Consider the following 19492-nt stretch of genomic DNA (forward strand, 5'->3'; position numbering starts at 1 on the left):
GGGACACAACAGGCTGAAGAGCAGTGTTGTTTTTCTAGTATGAAAAGCTCTCCTGAGCCTCTGGTAAAAGGCTGGGTTTTTATGGGGTTCAGGAAGGTTTTGTCTCTTCTGTTTTGCAGGAGACTTATATTTTGGCTGAGTTGTAGGAAATAAAGCTTCTTACTCTCCTACAGCGCATCTCAAAGAAGGAAACTCCTTTTCTGACTGCAGGCATTAATGAGGAGCCTCAATCTCCAAATGTTAACTTTTTCAAAGTGGGGTTTATACACAAACTATGAAACTGTTTTTGTAACTTGTGACAGCTGTTAAATAAATACTGTACACTTGTGCTTAGAAAACAACAATATGAAGTGTGTGCAGAAGGGAAGTCAAAAATAGTCCTGTCATTAGCATTGGAACATGCTGTTGAATTGATATTAATGTCTTCAACAACTTCTGAAAATGGCTGTAGCTCTTCAAATGAATAATGTGGTTTCACTGGTGCTGGAATAGTTTGAGCAATAAACAGAAGATAATGTTCATAGTTACTGAATTTGTTACTATTTTATACATCTGAAGCTCCTTGAATTAGTGCTCTGAAAAGCAGTAGCACCTGGTTGAATGTGAGTCTTCCCACCTAAATTATTTGCTCTTGGTCTGTTTAAAAATAGAAGCCATCCTAGGTTTAATTTTAAGACATTTTGTTCTCCTCTACTTCATCCATGCAATGCAAGTCGTTGGTGTGTTTTAAAGTGTATGTGGAAAACGTGACGGAGTGCTCAGCAACATCTGCTTTGGAGATAAACCAAGGTGAACAATTTGGCAGTCTTACAAGTAGCTAACCTTATACTGTAACTAGCATTCTGGCTAGGTGAGCTGCTTAAATGGCCCCTTGAAACTCATCACAGCCTTTTAAGATCCTGCAAGTGCTGCCAGTCAGTGTCACAAACAAGCCTATAAGGGGGCAAAAATTACATTCATGATTCATACAGGTGCTCTTGAAAAGTGGAATGAGAAAGAAATTGGGCCTTGGCTGCCCATCAGTGGACAAAGCAGGGGGGTAGGCAGCCTTTAATCTTGTTGGCTTGAATATCTGTCTTGACGACCATTACTGTAGTGGATTTGCTTACTGACAAAGCTGCTGCTAGGTTGCTTGTTCTTTACGAGCGCCAATCATGGTAAATGGATTTTAAATACATAATGGACTATAGAAAAATAAAACGTTTAGTACCACAGTGAAGTCAAACCAGCCGTAACCTTGTTCTCAAATCTTTTAAGAGCTGGTTGTAAAAGATGAGAGATCTGACTTTTAAAACCAGAAATTTCATTAAGACACACTGCTACCTGCTGGCTGATTGATTTTTGCACTGAACATCCGTTTTGTACTTTTGACTCATAGGGTAATCTAGATTATAGGTGACTAGGGAAGTGCTGGGGCTGTTTTCTCCCTTAGTCATGACTTAGGTGTGCCCTCTGCTGGGGTGGGAGCATCCTGCCTTCATCCCTGAGTACCCCTTGGTAATCTCCATCATGCAGTCGCATGACTGGCTGTAATCATATGGGCTGTAATCATGGGCTAATGCTTGAACTGAATTATGGGCTTCTGTGCAGTCCTACTGACCCCAAGGTATTCTGCAAGTGGTATTATTGGATTTGTGCTGCAAAGCTATTGTCTTCTCATCCCATGCAATAACACAGTCCTGTGCCTTCATACCTTGGCTGTGTGCGCAAGGGTGGTGGTGCTCATTGCAAGGGATGCCTAGGCTGGGTTGTGAAAATCCTGCTGCCTTCATTTGCTGCTTTGTCTTTTAATAATGATTAAAAGAAGAAAAAAGCCTGTGTGTCTTATGACAGCACACTAGACAGAGACAGATTATACCCAAACTGTTCTGTTCTTCCATCTGTATTAACATCCCTAGTTAGAGCGAACTCCTGCTTGCATAATGGATGCTTTTCAAGACTTACCACATTCTGCAGCAGCTCCAAAACCTGAAGTCTTGAACATACCCTGTCATGTTTTTCCTTTTGTCTTCAAGAAACCAGGAGCGTGCTGCCAAAAGCAGCAGTTGTGCCCCTGCAATGTTTGCAGGCAGGATGGTGTTGGAGGAGAGGAGCTGTGAAGAACAGAGCGAGCTGATGTATTCTGTCCTGAGCTCTTCCATGTTGTTGGCTGAGGCCGTGGTGTACAGGCTTTTGCAGAATGCAATTTGTGAAAAATATGAAGGCTTATGTAACAAAGTATGTAGAAAGAGGAAAAAAAAAACAGCTTAATGCAATAGATCTTTAGGCATTGTATCACTCTTTGGAGTATGTAGAGTCACAAAATGAAGTGCTCGGTGCTGGACTTAGGAGTTTGACCCTTCCTTGTTTGGTACTTAGCACAACCCCTCATGCTTTGCAGTGATTTGGTGTGAATGCTTGAAGGAGGATAGAGCTCTCGTGGTCTCACGGGAAGAAATCCTCTGAAACTCTGCACGGAGCAAGGGGGGAAAGGTGGCGTTCAGACTGTATAGGTTAATTCCAGGTTTTAAAGTGATTTGTCATACCTGGCAAACATGAGCAGCTGAACACAAGATAGCTTCTGAGTTGCAACAATACTGTGTATTTTCTCCTTCCCTAATGTGTGATGCTGTATGCTTCATTCTTCTTAATTGGCCCTTTTGCTCATCAACTTGCAAGAAAGAGTTTGGGTTGTAATAACCAGTGGGGAAGGAAAAGCTGTTGAATGACTGTTACACAAACTGTGTGGAAAATCTGACAAAGATTTAAGGACCAGAGGGAGCTGAAAGGTTGCTCCATCACAGTGGAAAGCTGTTGGCATCACAGAGGAAATCCATTCTTCTGGAAGCTCATTTGTTAAACACCTTTCAAAACTGCAGTCTATAATCTGCTGCCCGTGGTTTTCTTTCCAGGGTAACACAAAAAGCTTAGTAACTGTTCAGATAGTTATCAGGCATGGTAATTAGTTAGCTTTGAGTGAACCTGTGGTGTGTACATGTTCATTAATCGATAGAAATATAACAAGTATTTGACTTTATATTTCTTACTGGAGTGGAACGAGAGTAGCAGCAGGTTGTTCTGTGGGTTTTCTGTTCTTTCCTTTATCAATATTTTCTTCTCCATGAAACATCCCTCCTACCTGCAAGTGAAAGAAGCAAGCACAGAGTTCTCCTATTGAACAGCCTTCTCCCTGGTGTGGCAGAGAGTATGAGTCAGTTTGATTAACTTTGAAATGCTTTTCTTTCTAGTGCTGGGAATCTACCCTCATGCAAATAAGAGAGGAGCAGTGCATTTTTGAGGTTGGTGGTGGAGTGGTGTCAGTCTAATATGAAGTAATGGTTGGGGTGGTGCTGCTTCATTAGTTTCCCCTGTAGCAGCACTTCTGCTTCTTTTGGTTCTGTGATTGTATTTCAGGTACCATCAGAATCTGTAGGAGTAATGTACAGTGGTACTTGAGAGCCACAAATAGACTGGCTGTGGCAGGAGGGTTTGGAAATCATTGTAGGTCATTCATGTTCCTGGAGGTGAATGGCTGGTGCAGAGCCTGTGGCTGGGTAAGCAAAAGGAGCCCTGGTAACCCAAGTATGTAGCAAACAGTGAGCTGCTGCACAGCGCTTCACGTAAGTAAAAGATGTGGTTGGGGTGGATCATAACTCTGGGTTCCCTTCAGGAGCTTAAAATAGCTGTGGTGAGATCAAGCCAATGTGAGCTGTGGGCTGTTCTTTGGCATAGGATGGCTTTGCAGGAGAAGTCCCAGAAAGCCTGCAAAACGGATTCATGCCGTGCTGGTCTTCAGGCAATACTGCGTTTTTCAGAATATGCTTAAGGAGTTGGCTTTTTCATTTTTCTTCTATGAAGTTCAAGCCCATTAGTTTGGCTGAATGACTTGAAGGCTTTTTGTACAAAGAAATAGTGCATCGGGTGCTCCTGGTGTTTCCTGTGGTAATGTGTCGGCTCTTTACGGCAGCAAAGAGCACTGGAGATGAGCTGCCTTGGTGGCATCCGTGGTGCCCCTCGTGCTGCCTTTCAGCACATGGGAGGTTTAGTGAAGCAATGTGGCTCACAGGAACTTCCTGAAACAAATCTTGGTTTTCCTGGTCATTTCCAGGAGGAAATCCTTTGATCTGTTTCTGGGACGGTGGCACTCCAGCCTCTGCTTTGTACAGAATGGTGGCAAAAATCCATGCTGCTGTTAGGCACATGTGTTAGCCTGTGCTCCTACAGCTCCTTGGCAGCAGCCTAGCCAGGTGCTCCTTGCTTTATGACCCCAGGCCAAGATGCAGGAATGTCACAGCAATTGTAGCTTAGCATACTGTGTTTTGGATCACAGAAATGTAACAACTAATGCCCTTGCCTTTCCTTGTTCCCACCGGTCTTCCTTCCAGCAACCTTTCCATTTTGCTGGCTCTCACTTTAGCTTTACAGCATATGTGTATGCTGAATTCCCTCTGTGTTAAAGTTTTCTTAGGAAGGGGCTTCTGTTTTTTGCATGTAGTGTAGAAAAAAGAATGTAGGCATCAGGCAGAAGTCTACCTTTTGGTTTCCTTCTGTCAGCCTGAAAGATTAAGGACCAGTGGAAAAATATGCAGCTAAGCCCATTTAAATTAAAAAAAAAGAACTGCTGGAGAAGGGAAAAATGTATGGAATAAAGTTGTATGCCTTGAACATACATGTGCCTTCTGGGCTTGACTTTCACAATGTTTGAATTAGCTTAGTCAGGAGCTCTTGCAAGGGGAGTGTTATAAATGAACTTAATGTGTGGTGTAGGTAATGCAGCAAAGAAGGGATATTATGCATGGCTGGGAGGCAAGGTGAGCATAAAGCACTGCTGTGAGGCAGTGTGCTTGCCATGTGTAATGCTTTCTTCCAATCCATGCTGACATAGCAACATGGAAAAGGGCAGCAAAAGTGGCACATGTAAATCTCTTCTCATTGAGAGATGCATAAAACAAAGTTATTGGTCTCTGTTCAGAAGTGAAGCATCCTGACATGATACAGATAACAGTGATGACTGTTCTGTAGCAGCTGTGATGTTGGAAGCAGTTTCTTCAATGAATGTGGCTGTGCTCAGAGCTCTGCAGCTTGAGGACAGAGCTGGCTGCTTGGGTGTTGGGATGGAGTTGGAGGAAGCTGTAGGTGCGTCTCTTGCAGGGTTAATCTTATGCTGCTTGGGTGTTCTGGTTTCCCATGTTGTGCAATAGCGAGCAAGGAAATGCATGAAATCCAACGTCTGTGCTAGCTGAACCAGTCCTGAGGCCAGGCTGCTGCGGTTAGAACTTCATCACAGTGGTTCTTTGCTGACTCCTTCACTGCTGCCTGTTACTGGCACTTCTGTAGAGCTCTGTACATGCTTCCAGTCACAGCCCCTTTGCTGCTTTTTCTTACCTCATGTTACATCTGTGGAGAGCACTGAATTTGTATTATTTGCCTCTTCCTTTAGCATACCTACTGGGGTTGTCTCTTTTGGTGGTATTTTGCTGTTTTTAATAACTTCCTATATATGTAAGTACAAACTCCTGTAAATATTTGTATGTATCAAAGCAGCTGTCGGTCTTTCCTTGATGTTTGAACATCCCTTCATTTGGGGTCTCCTTTGAAACCTGTTTGCTTTCCTGGCAGTGCCAAGTGCAAGCAGTTTGCCATTCAGGCATACTTTCACCTGCTATTTATACCCTGTGTCCTCTTTTAGCTTTCTGTGAGTATGTGTCAGGGATGTGTCTTAGGCGCTCTTTGCAGGCCTGGGAAGATGGGGTGTGCAGGAGAACTGACTTGTGTGCAGCACGCTGCATACAGCAGCCCTGCTTAGCATCTGGGTAGGCAGGAGGGCTGTGCCCCAGCTGTGTGACCTCACTAGCAAAATAAATGTGTGTATTAAACTAAACCTGCCTCTCGGTGTGGCTCTATTTATCCTACGGCCTTTGCACCTGTAACTTCAGACATAAGGTTCATCAGAAGAAAAGGTTGCGTTCTGAAAGTGCTTGAATATGCAGTTTTTCCTCTGTTGTTGGGCATGCAAAATGGTGAGAAGGTGCCCTGAGTATTCACACACCCAGGAAGTCCTCTGGGAACCACCTCTGCCTTTGACATGGGTGACGGAGGAGTTGTAGCTGCTTTGGCTCAGGAGGGTTGCGAAGGTCACCCTGGAGTGATGAATACCTCCGTTTTCAGCACTGTAACCATTATGAACTTCTTCAGTGGATGGGAGCTGTTTTATGACCCTCCTTCACAGGCAGGTGATGCAGCAGGCTGTGCGCTGCTCCTCCAAATGAGCTGGAAGAGGCTTTATTTAGTTTCTCCATCTTTTTTTCTAATTTAAATTGAAATGAGCATGTGATAATTATCATAAACGGTGGCAGCAAATGCATGGGATGTAGCTATTTGGAGGGGTTTTATTTGAGAGAGAAATGAAAATTGGCCCTTGTGCTGCTGAACTACTGCAAGTGTTTGGTTCGAGTTCTGCTTGAGCTCCTCAGGATGTGTCTTTCTGACTCGTATTACGAAGCTCAAATTAACCTCCCTGATTTTTTTTGTAATCTTGCTCTTATGTTCAGGATACACAGCAGTTCAGATGGAGGGCTCTGCTCCCCCCTTCTGAAAATGCTCTTTTCCCCACTTAGGGATAGACAAGTACTTTGTGCTGGTATGAGCAAGAATTTCCTAGTATATGTAACCTCCCTCTCTGCCATTCTCCAAAGCACTTGTCTAGCTAGAGCTCTCATGAATGCAGTTACAACACTTTGCCTCTGAAATCTGATTACATCTGAACCATTCTATACAACATAAAAAGGGTTTGTATTTGTATGAGGATTTCTCATTTATGGGAACAATCCTTTGTTTTGTTATTTGTGAACCATTCAAGAGGTGTTACTAAGGGCAAGCTTTGTGAATGTGAGTTTATGTGGAGTGTTGGGGGCAGAATCTTTGCCTGTTGGCACACCATAATCTTCACATTTGGGGTGAGCATTTCAGATCCTGTGGGAAGTGCTGGGAGCTGCTATTGCCCCTGTTGGATAGATATCTCCTTCTCTGATGCTTTAAGTTTGTTCTTTGTGATCAAAACACAATGTGCATACAGGAAGATGTAAAATATATTTTTTCCACTTTGTACTGGAGACTTCATTTTACTTCCTATTCACTGCAGTACCTGAAAGCCCAAGAAATGCTTGTGTCGTATAGGAGCATTTATTATAAATACTCTTCTTTTCTCTTCCAGATCTGGGGCTGGATCAGTTTATAGTGAAACGCTATGATGGGAAGGTGAGCACATACACACTTAACCTTATTGAGTAATTAGACTGTTTGTTTTAACCTAGAGTCCTGTACTTACTAACTGTGCCTGGGTGAAGTACTGTCCTCTGAGCTTTTATTGTGTTGTAGTGTTTTTTGATAGAGAAATCTTTCTTATTCACTGTTAGTATATTTCAAAGGGAGCTTAGTGTCCTGTTTACAGTCAAAATATTGCTGCCTCTTAAGTACTGGTATGCCAGAAAATTGTATGTTGTAATCACTTTTCCTTGCTGCTTTGTTGTGACTGAGCTCCATGAGCTGTGCCTTCTCAGGGAAAACTCACCTGACCTTTCCCTTGCAGCTTGTCTCCAGGTTCCTGGAGACACCTGATCCTTTCTGCATCCCAAGCACGTATTTCCCCTGTCCCTCCCCCCGCACATCAGATACCTCTGCTTCATTCCCCTTTTGAACCCTAGGTCCTTTCCACAGTGGTACACAACTGTTCTGGATGTTTGTGCTGACATGAAACACTGGGTAATTGCTAAGCATAATCTGTAGTTTTGTCTGCCTGTGTAATGGAGCATGTGGCATCCTACCTGTTGTTATGCAAATTGAAGACCCGATTAACCCTACTGTAATCCCTACTGTGTGGAGGTAGCTCTGGCCCCAGGACTACCAGCCCATACTGACCTGATGCAGATATCTTCAGGTTAGTTAGTTTTTTATCTCACTGTGAGCACATTCTGTTACCCTGGCTGCTAGCAATGTTTTCATTCCATCTGCATCATCTGAAAATTAAGCTTCTGGTTTTCCAAAGAGCAGTAAGCATCTCTGATCCCCTTCCTTGCTGAAGTGATGTACCTGATGTGCCAGGCGTTTCTAGGAAGCCTTGACAGAGAAACTTGCATTTAAAGACTTATATAAACATAGTGTGGGCTGAATGCATGCAGTTCCCAGCCTTGTGTTGTGTTTGGTAGGGAAAGGTAAAGAAGGTGATCAAATACCTGGGGTCCCTGTCATCTGTGCTGTGCAATGTTCTGCTTCCCTAGGCAGCAAGGTGGGAGCTGACTTGAAAACAGACAGTTGCAGCATAGTGTTCTGGCAGCTGTTTTGATGCATAAAAGTGAAGCGTATTGTGAATGCTTGTTTTCTTCCCCTCCACACAACTATGATGTCTGCTTTTTGTGATTCTGAAAAAAGTACATATTCTCTGCAAAATATCAAATGTTTCTTCCCCCAGTTTGTAGCAGTCTGTTTTACATCATCTTGCTTTCATCGCTTTATCTTGTCAAGCTCTCACGTTCATCCCTTAGGCTTTACATAAACAAGGTTTGCAGGGAAGGAATGCTGAAACCCACACGATCTGTGCTGGTGGTGCTGTTCCTGATCACTGTACGACCATTTCCAATTACATTAGGTACAAGATCCAGAGGGAAACAGTTTGCTGAACTCAGCTTCTTGTTCTTTTGAGACTCAGCACTGAGGACTCAAATGAGAATGTTTGCATGTGATGTACCAAACATCGCATCCTATGACCCATAGAGCAGAGAAACAGTTCATCCAGCTTACAGGTGTTAGTGCTGCACTTGGATGTCTGTATGCTCTGAGTAGGATGGTCTGAAATTGAGGCAGCAGGTTTAGGGTGTTATAATGGTCTTCATTTTTACCTTCTCCTGGGTCCTGTATTTCCCACAGTCTAATAACACTCTAGAAGCAGTTTGCTCTGTTGAAAATGAAGAAAGAGAGACTCTCATTTGTTTAACTGTTTGCTTAAAGGTGCCTTGGGGCTGACTAAAGCTGGCTCTGGCTGTTAGGGTGGTGGTAATGTCCAGGTGAGGCGATCATTTGAAGAGAGCATAAAGTAAGTTGATCTTAGCTCTCCCTTAGTAAAGAAAAGCTGACAGCAGATTGATCTGTCTTGATAGCACTCTTATTTCTCATTTTATTGCCTGCTGTGGCTTCAGTTTAAAACAGTCTTTACCCTGCCAGGCAGCACTCAAGGTGCTGCAGGACTGATCCTCATTCAGGTTCAAGTTGCAGAGCAGCACCCAAGGGATCAAATCTTTCTGCACCTCTTCTTGCCTGTGTCCAGCTCCTGCTTCCTCTTGGGAGTCAGAGTCTGCTCTACCTTTGCTCAGCTGTGGCTCTGCCAGTGAAGATGCTGTTTATAACCCTTTGGTTTCATGTGTTGGTGGAGAGAATGAGCTCATGCAGTAAGCTGAGAGCCCATTGTTCCCTTAAGCATCCCTACAGATGTCGCATGGGGGTAATGGGGCTTTTGGTGCAGGTATGCACTCCAAATCAGCCTTCTGCACTGGACATTCCTTTTTTCTTTTTTGAAGCAACAGGACTATGTGAGTCTTCAGAGAAGAGCAAGCTGTGCTCCAAAAAATTCCTGGGAATGTGCATGGCTGAAGAGCAGAAAAGAGATCATTTTGGCTCTCAGCAGAGGTTTCTACCCAGGATTGTGTGTAAATGCTCATTTAGAAAGGGACTCAGTAAAAAACAATAGAAACAGCTGTGCAGCCAGTTGCATTTTCATTATATATTAGAGGACCAATTTTTAAGTTTGGGTGTGAATTTTGAGCTCAAATGGTTGAGGCTGAAATGCTGCACCATTAATATGCAGATATGAGCTGTTCTTCCCAGAGAAAGCATTTTATTTACTTAGAATTGCAATCAGAGCGGCTGAATGATGTGCAGTGACTGGGACTGGTGGTGCCAAATGATTTTTGGAGTGATGTGGCTCTGTTGTAGTTGTGTGGGATTTCTGAAGCTGTGCATCTGATTGAATGCCACAGTGAGAACACAATACCTCTTTTTTTTCCTCTTCCTGCTCTTCTGTAGTGATGATTTAGAGTGACTGGAGAGGAAAGTAAATGTACTGCCTTATTAATGGAACAGTGCTCCTGTATTTAGGATCAAATGACTTTTCCCCACAATCATTTTGGGACAAAAACCCCAGACACACCCATACAGTGAAAATCTTGGTCAGATCTGTTTGCCAACACGACCCCATCCTTCTCTTTGCCATGCTGAATGTGCAGGGAGGCAGCTCTGTCCTTTGCTCTGTTTTTGGCTATGTGCTCCTTTCTCCCCCAGCAGACTTCTGGAAACAGAGGGAAAGAGGCCTTGATTCCTTTTCATTCAGTAGGGGACAAGCAAGTTAGTCAACATCTCCAGGTATCCATTGTATTGAGCCTGAGTGCCATTTAAGCACCCTCCCCCAGCAAGTGTGTAGGCTGATGTGAGACCAGACAGATTCCAGCTTGTAGCTCTAAACACTGTGAAGTTCAGGTGCTCAGACCTAAAGTGTTTCTTCCTCTTGTATTTTATCATATCATAGAATGGTTTGGGTTTGAAGGGACCTTTAAGGTGATCTAGTTCCAAATAAGGTGATCTAGTTCCAAACCCCCTGCTATAGGTAGGGACACCTCCACTAGACCAGGTTGATCACAGCCTTGCAGCCCCATCCAGCATTGCCTTGAATGCTTGCAGGGAGGTGCCCCCCCCCTCCAACACTTCTGGGTAACCCATTCCAGTGTCTCACCATGCTCAAAGTAAAGAATTTATTTCTAATACGTAGCCTAAATCTATTCTCTTCCAGGTGAAAGCCGTTTCCCCTTGTCCTGTCACTACCTGCCCTTAGAAAAAGTCCCTCCCAGCTTTCCTGTAGGCCCTCTCCAGGTACTCGAATGCCCCTATAAGGTCCCTCTGGAACCTTCTTTTCTCTGGGTTGATGAGCCTCAGCTCTCTCAGTCTGTCCTTGTTGGGGAGGTCTTTCAGCCCCCTGATCATCTTCATGACCCTTCTCTGTTCCTGCTCCATGTCCTTCTTGTGTTAGGAGCCCCAGAACTGGATGCAGTATTCCAGGTGGAGTCTCATGAGAGCGGAGTAGAGGGGTGCCCATCAGCAAAACACTGTTCACTGGTGTTGAAGGAAAAACATCATTTGTTTCTCCTTGTGTTTGGCCATCTTTGAAGGTATACCTCTTGTTAGTAGTGCAGTCTTCCTGAATTTCAGAGCACCATTCTCCACCTGTGTTCTGCTCATCAGTGCTTCCTAAGGAACACTTCATAGAGTGGCATGGAGATTTCCTTCCTGCGTCAGACTTTCAAATTAATGTCTTGTACTTCCATCACTCATTGCTTTCATCCTTGCTTAGCAAGTTGGTGGTGATAAGTAAGGTCTCACATTACTAAGCAGAATTGTCTGTGCACCTGTAATGTTGGTGTTGCATGCATAGTACAGATGTAATTTTAAAAATTTCCTTTTCTATGCATTGTTTAATTGCTGTTTCCTTGGCTAATGCATTAGTGGTTGACAAGCTTAACATCCTAGGGAAGTGATTCTGGTAGTGGTGTTCCCCTGAAGCAGGCTGCATACCCACCTGGTTCTGAATCCTGCCCTGTCACCTGTGCAGACAGAGGAGCCACTGCTCAGCATAGTCCCCATCCTGGTGAGCCTGAGCAGGGAGCTTTCAGCAGAACAGCCTGGTATAAACATGATTGAAGCAGAAAATGGATGTGGTGAGCACACAGAGTAGAAAAAAGCCTAGCTAGCTTGTTAGTTTGGTGTTGAATAAACTTGACTTTCCCTTTTTGCTCTTCAGTGGGAGGGATGTCTTGCTGCTGCTTAACACGAACTAAAGCCCACAACCTACCAGCACCAGCTTACCCTTGTGCTGCTATTGCTGCAGCAAGCAATTAGAGAGGCTTTCACTGCCCTCTAATTAACCTTACAAATAAAGTACTTCCTACCAGCAACTATGTTCACATCTCTACATGTTTTGGGATGCTTGAGAGAAATGCAGAGTGGTAACAAAATGAAGGCAAGGGTGAATACTTCTGATGGTTTCTGTACCCTTTCCTGGAAAATTTGCCTCTCTGGATAGCATTAAGTCAGTCCCTACCAGAAATAGTAGGGCTGTTTGTAGTCTGCAGACATCCATTTCAGTCCTTATCACTTCCCAAAAGGAAAGGGGGGGTTGTTTTAATGTGTGTCCAGATGTTGTAACTGCTGAGTTATATTACAAGTTTGTGTTCTGTGTTATCCTGGCAATTTGTTCAAAACTACATGTATTTTTGTGTTGGTTTCTCTGATATTCTCCATTGAGATTGAAGCGTAAGGACAGAAGAATCAGGTAAGGACTACTACAACACCTGGAACTCATTCCCACTGTGAAAAGCCTCTCTGTGCCATAAGTCATTCAGTCATCCAGGTGGCAGGGTTGTGTGAGGGACCAGAACAAAGATTGACCTAGGCTGTATGTCTGTTGAGCTCCTGTCACTGGTATGTGTGTCCATGAAAGAAGAGCTGCCCTGGAATTAAGCCTTGTAGAGCTGCTGGGAGGCAATGCAGGAGGAAGATGTCATGTCAAGTGATGGAAAGGGCATCCCCTGGTGCCTGAAAAAGTGTGCTCAGGAAGGGTCTCCATGGAAAGGACTGGAGGAAGGTGGACTGTCCTTAGTATAGATTTTTTTTTTAGTGAATCAAAGGATATTGCTGCTAAGTTTGGAAACGAAGAAAACAGGTTTTTATGCATTAGCTTGAATTTCTGGGTTCCTCTGGTTCATGTATGAGCACAAGATTTGCACCAGAGTAAGTTGCTGTATACCCATGAGACTTGCAGTAAGTTGCTGTGTACCCAAGCTTGCAGCAGGACAAGCTTCAAATCCTGCTTTGCTTCAGGTGTCAAGCACTGGATTGTGTTTAAATGCCTCTGTGTTAACATGAGAGGTACTGATGTTAAGTGCTTCTACTTGAAAGGATATGGTGTGAGCAGTTAATTTAATGAGCTCATTAGTTAAGGAAGATCCTCAGAGCTTTACCTTAGGTGGGATGAAGCAGTTGAGGAATCGTGTGAGTTTAGCTGTATGAGGTCCTGCTGATGTGTTTGGTAAGAGCATTTGAGATGCTGGTGTAAGCCAGCAACAGCTAAAGCAGGTTATAGCTTGGAGATAGCTCGAGGTGCTCATCTAGCTTGTTCTGTAATCCCTGTGAGACGTCAGTGTCTAATTTCATATCTCCTGCTTTTAAATTCATTCTGCTTCTGATCCTGCTTAGTGTTGGTTGTGTTTACGTTACGAGCAGGAGGCACCTCGTGTAGGTAATAACCTCACTCTTTTGTATGCAAGTTCCTCTGCCATTCTCCAAAGTGTTTCAACCAGCTGGCGGGGAGAGTTCTTTCCTATGGCTTGGGGAAAGCAAACAGGGATGCTGCTTATTGCAGGTAATCAGCAAAGCTGTGAGCTGAGCTGAGTGCTTCCTCTCTTTGCTTTCTTTGCTGACACCGCTGCCCGTGTTTGTGAATTTCTTTCCTCAATGGCTTTCTCCTCCTGGCCAAACATGGCCCTCAGCTGCTTTGGTTGGCTGTTTTGATTTACTTCTGTGTTCCTATCGCCTTCTCCTGTGTGGGGGGGGTCACTGGAATCTGTGACACTGAACTGCATGTTCTTCTTTGTTCCTTCTTAGTAAAAATGAGTCTTACCAAAGAAAAGGCTTAGTTGCTTCTAACGTAGGTAAAATGCATGGCACACAAACATCCCTGTGGACTCCTGAATTGCTTTACCTCCACATACAGTACACACTCCATTCCTTCCTACCTCTTTTACCAAACCTCTGGGGCATACTTCAGTTTTAAGGGAGCTGTCCCTGCTGTTGCCTTGTACTACTAACTCTGTTGCCTGTTTTCCCAGGGCTTGTTTGGCGGATCTTGTTGAAATGCTCTGGTTGCTCTGTGTGTTCTTTCATTCTGGTTTCTAGGTATCCAGTGGGTGTTTCTTCCAGCTACTAATCTCTGATAATTGTGTCTTTATTCTAACGATGCTTTGGTTTTGGTGTAACCGAGCGTTCCCTCATTTTCTTCCCTTTTCTAACCCTCTCCCCTTCCACCAGGATTTCTGGCAGGTACAAAGCAGACAGCATGTGCTTTTATTACTTTGTGCTTCAGACCTCATAATGTGCACTTTTCATGTAAAAGGGACAGTGTATGCTGACCCCTGCTCCTGTAAGAAATAATCCTGAACTCATTCTCTATGAGACTTGACCTAAAGGATTTATGGCCAAACACTCCAGCTTAAGTTGTTAAGATCTCTTAATGGCAGTGCTCAAGTCTACACCTTCATGTCCTCTTATTTTCTTGCTGTCTTTTGAGGCCTCTGACATTTTTGTTTGTTTGTTTCCATAGGCAGCAGTAGGCTCTCTGTTGGAAAATGACGTTTTCTACTTGAGGCTGTGGTATTATTTTTATTCTGTGAGAAAAGACGGGCATTTTGCTGGCCTAAGCTTGTAAAATGCTTGAGGGAAACATCGGGTGTTTGACTGCGTGTGAATTTGGGGAAGGTGCTTTTTGCAAACTTCCCTGAGTTTTTTTTAAAGATACAGAGGTATGTTGGGTGAACTACATTCAAGTGTAGGGTAACAAGAACTAGAGTTTGCAAAAGGGCTTCTAGTGGCTTTGCTCTCTAATTTTGTGAAACAAATGAAGCCAGTTTACCTTGTGCAATCACAGCATTTTTTTAATGGAAGAAGAGGGCAGTATTCTAAATACGACGCACAGATCTTTGCAATGCAGGCTGAGATGCAGGAAGGCAGCACCCCGTCTTCCAACTGCGGTCTTAAGCGCCTGTTGACGTTCCAGTTCAGAAGCATGACTTGGGATGTGGAGGACCACCAAAATAGTTCGGGACAGCAGCAGTTGGACAAACCCGATGCTGGAGCTGAGCTGGCTGTAGGCGCTGTAGGCAGTGTGAGAAGGGCTGTGGGAAGAGCAGGAGCAGAGGAGCTGCTTCTCCTGTTGGTTTGGGTAGAAAACTTCTAGAGCTCAGAGGTTTGTCTTCAGCACTGAGGGTTTTTCTTTTTCCCTATGTGAAAAATAATCCATGTCTGCAGATGTTTGAGAAACTGGGGGGGAACTTGCATCAGCTGCAAATATGTGCAGTGAATAAAGATTAAATTTTTCCTAAGAAGCTATTGCTAGCCATTATAGCCAAAACAACGGCCATAACTGAGTCATCTTGTTTTGATTGAAGAAGCTGAGGGTGAGGATGGGATGCATAACCTCTTTCTGGCCCAGGAGCATGGCGCCACAGTGCAGGGAGCAGCAGTGTAGACTGTCCCTTTTCAGAAGCATTTCTTTTCTGCTTTCCCAGCAGGGGTTCCTCCTGTGCATGACTGGGTGTGCTGCCTGCCAAGGGTCTGGAAAGTCTGTGTCATTTCTCTTGGTCGTGCCGAATGCTGGCCTTGCGTTTCAGGTGCCATTTGTTGCAAGGGGATGAATATTTCCAGCCTGGCTGGAAGGAGCGAATGCAAATCTCTTTCCAGTCTCAGGAGACCACCCGTACTAATAATTGATGCCTAATTCTTCATTCTCTGTATGTGTCCAAATTCAAATTTGGAGAGAAAGATGTATGCAGAACAACCTCATTGGTGCCCTACTGTGTATTTGTGTCCCCTGTGTCTGCAGGCAGATAAATAACCTCACAAGTAGAGAGTTTAAAAGCTCTTTATTAAAATGTGCTCATGAAAGGTCATTAGCTGCAGTATTTATCAGGCAGTCATAAATTATCCTATGCTCTGACACCACCCTGATTTGCCATGCAGAGCCTGTTTGCATTTACCCATGTTAATACATAGAATTCATAATAAATCATCTGGAGCCACTACTGATGATACCGTAAACTTCTCCACTAGTTTATTATTATTATTACTGAGTTACTTTCGTGGGCTGTAATGACTTCTGTCACAACCTAAACACCTTTTTTTACTTATTGTTTTATTGATATGAAGTCCCAAGTGCTCTATCTGAAATGACTTCACATTCCCTTTCTAAAGCTAGCTTTAAAAAATGCCTTAAGGTGCTCTATTTGCCCTGATGTTCTTTTTTGTCCTTGTTTCCTTGCACAGGGACCTGCCCTGCCTTTCTCCCCACAGGGCTTTGGAACACAGAGGCTGAATGGCTCTGTGTTTGTCTGCTTCTGAAAGCCTTTTCCTTTCTGTTTCTTTCCATTTTCTTATTTCTTATATGTGCCAGCACGCGTTGTATCATGAAACTTCTAAGTTAATGGCTTTCATTCTCTAAAGATCCCATCTTCAGAAAAATGAGTGAAAATAACAAAGCCTCCTTCATCTCAGAAGCTAGCTCAGCTTTTGGATGCAGGCAAAGTTCAGTATTGTGACCGCAGTGAGATTACCTGCAGTTTGCATTGGCATTTCTTTAAAGCTTTTCCTTCTCTTGCTTTTGCAATGGACTAAGGTGGTGCTGCAGCAAGTGCCTGCACAGACATTTCCCATGTGTAAAGGGCTGGGTCCGTCCCTGCCAGCTGCCCTGCAGGCTCTGAGAAGGCAAGTTGGAGCCTCATGGCTGCATGTTTATATGTGGTGCAGCTCAGTGTGCTGCCTGGGGCCAAGAAATGCTTTTAAAGATGTCAAACATCTGCAGTGGTAGGTGCTAAAGACCATTTACAATGCATTCATTAAAAGGGCTGTCCCGTAAATGTGATGGGAAGATTTGTTTTTCCAGCAGCTGCGGAGGGCTCCTGATAGGCTTTTATTTGCAGCGATGCTGTCTGCTGAGTTAAACCTCCAAGTGTCAAGTTGGATGCCAGCAGGTCTAGTGGTGTGTAATCTACATCTGTACTGCTTCATGTGGTGTTCACAAATAGTAATGGGGTTCCCCCCCCCCCCCCCCAAAAAAAAAGATTCCCAAGCTTTACCATTTTGACTGTGTTAGTTGTGAGGGTTAGCAACGGTTTATAAGACAGATAAAAATAGGGTAGAAATTGACGTGAGATTGCAGGGGGGTGCTCTCTATAAAGTCTACCTTGGTCACGTGCTCTTTTAGATGCATCTTCACTTTTGAGATGCATATCCCCAAAGTGCAATAATACAGAAGGTCACCTTCACCTTACGGAGCCAGAAAACTCAGGACAGACCTAATCAGTGAAATTTTAAATGTATGCATTGGGAAAACTTATAGCATGGATTTTCAGAAACCCCTACCGTGAAACAAAACGTTCCTGCATTTCTAAACTTCCTTTCCTCTGTCTGTTGTTAACTGTAAGAGAAGTGTATGAATACCTGTCTTTTAATGGTTTGCTTAACTGAGGGTGGTCAGTTGGGACTGGAACAGAATGCTTTGCAGCAAGCTGCTGTCACTATCTGAAACGTTCACGGTTTTGTATTTCTCAAGTAATGCTGGTAACTTTCAGATGTTTCTTTTAAAAGGGAATGAACTCTGTATGATATCGATAAGAGATGGTTATGGCTCACCTAAAGTTCCTTAGTAATTCACAAAATGACTTTCTGATTCTGGAGTTATGCTCACCTTGCATGCACTGTCACGTGTTTAGTTGGCTCTGGAAGACGGAGTCACTGGTGGGTGAGGACGTGGGGGTGGTGACTTCCCAAATGTTGGCTGCACAGAGTACAACACAAAGGTGTTATGTGAACAGTGGTGCCAAATGCATGTTTTCTTCTCCGGACTGGAGCATGCACTGTCAGCTTGAAGTGACTTACCAAGTGTATGTTCTTCCCAAAGTGGCGAGTCAAGTGCTGCTCATTAAGGAGCACTGAAATGCAGAACGAAGTGGATCTGCAAGGATTTTGCTGATATGGCTTCCTAGCTACAGTCAGGAGCGCAGAACAAAACCAACACCCACTGTTTGTAGAGATGGCAGCCATTAATTTGCAGAACTGCATCCTTCTCTAGATTTGCTTAATTCAGTATTAAACAGGCTGAGCGTGTCCTTCGATCTCTTGACCATGAATTCATGCCAGTGATCCCAGCTCGGTGCGGCAGGGTTGGCGCACGGCTCCTGCAACTCCCTGACATCTTTCATTTCTCATTCACCCCTGGGAACACCACTTTGTCACCCAAAGTAAGGGTGATGTTTAGCAAGCAAAGGAAGGAACAAGTGGGTTTTCCAAATCCTTTGTATCTGGAAGCTTGGATTCAGCTTATGTATGTTTGCCTGTGCTTAGGAGCTGCGCTGTGCATTTGGCTTGAAGGGTGCTCTGGTAGTTCATCATTTCTGGGGCAGAATATGTGAAAATTTGCTACATTTCTGGGTGCTTTTCTTGCTTGCAGTCTCTGTACATCACATGGTCTGGGGAGCTGCAGGTGTGTGGCATGCAACTTCATTCAGAGCCACTTGGGGGAGGGCTGTTTGCCATCCTCAGTGGGTACCACTGAGATGAGTGTTTAACCCATGTGGCATAAAATGCAGGGAAAACACCACTTATTTCATGAGAGGTGCTTGGCTTTGAGCTGCTGTTTGCTGCTTTGTGTCTGAATTGGAAGGTTCACACCAAGCTTGGCATTTTAGAAAGCTACTATTTTTTTACCAGCTGTTGATATTTAGTGATACCCTAAAAGAATTTACCTATCTGTGTATACAAAGTAATTCCACTATGACTGATGGTTTGTCACTGACCTTGCACAGCTGTGCTTGGGCTGAAATCAGTAGTATATTTTGCTTACTTTTGCAGCTGTCAGTGGATGGTTGTGTGTGTTTGTGTGTGTTTGCCACAAGTTTACTGCCTGATGGCAGGAGAGATCACAGCTGTAAACCCTTTGCCTGCCCTGCTCACTTGCACATGCTCAGCTTGGGATGCACTTCGGTTAGCACTGAGTGGTTTTAATGTATTTTTCTGCTTTGGGGTGTGCAGTTAAGATGGAGAAAAACATTACACTGAAGATGTCAGACTGGTAACCAAGCAGTCTGAAAATTCACTTTGTGCTGGGGGTTGTGCCCCCTGCAGCAGGCCTGGTAGCTCAGGCAGGCTGACATATGCCTAGCTGGGAAGCCTTAGCTCATATATGACATGTATTTTATACATATGTGTAAGTAAAATCCAACTGATGAGTATTTGCCTTTTTTTGACTAACGTTTTCTTCTGTTAATTAACCATCATCTGTCTGTGAAAGCTTAGTTCCTTTGGGTCCAGCCAACAGTATGGGCTCAGTGCTGGAGGTTTTCAGCTGGGACATGCTTACTGGTCTGCTTTTGCCCTACACGTCTCACAGGATACTAGTTGCAGATCCTCTTCTTTTCCTGAATAGTGTTAAACTGACATGAGCTGAGGCATCCCAACCTTTGCTGTTCTGTGATGGGTTTCTGGTTAGGGGAGCACCTGCAACACTCGGGTATGTGAGCTGATAACAGAATGGCAGCTAAGCCTAAATCCACTTGTCACTGAGCAAAGGGTTGACTGATTGTTTTTTTTTTCCTCTATGAGGAAGTATAAATGTAATGAGTATGATCTGTGAAGTAAAGAGGAGGAA

At 44.0% G+C, this 19492-nt stretch overlaps 1 protein-coding gene across 12 annotated transcripts in view; it reads left to right on the plus strand.

The window, feature by feature from the left end:
- The window catches only part of MICU1 (mitochondrial calcium uptake 1), a 90408-nt gene that overhangs the window by 33217 nt on the left and 37699 nt on the right, over positions 1–19492 (plus strand). For 10 of the 12 annotated variants that reach the window (XM_004942032.4, XM_025151710.3, XM_025151711.3 and 7 more), the window contains one exon: positions 7193–7236. In XM_004942032.4, the coding sequence (XP_004942089.2) occupies positions 7193–7236 (44 nt within the window). Of the gene's footprint in view, positions 1–7192; positions 7237–14103; positions 14116–19492 lie in introns of all 12 variants that reach the window. The other 2 variants (XM_025151708.3, XM_025151709.3) reach the window with 1 other exon arrangement.

The sequence above is a fragment of the Gallus gallus genome, chromosome 6, assembly GCF_016699485.2.
Source record: "Gallus gallus isolate bGalGal1 chromosome 6, bGalGal1.mat.broiler.GRCg7b, whole genome shotgun sequence".
NCBI lineage: Eukaryota > Metazoa > Chordata > Aves > Galliformes > Phasianidae > Gallus > Gallus gallus.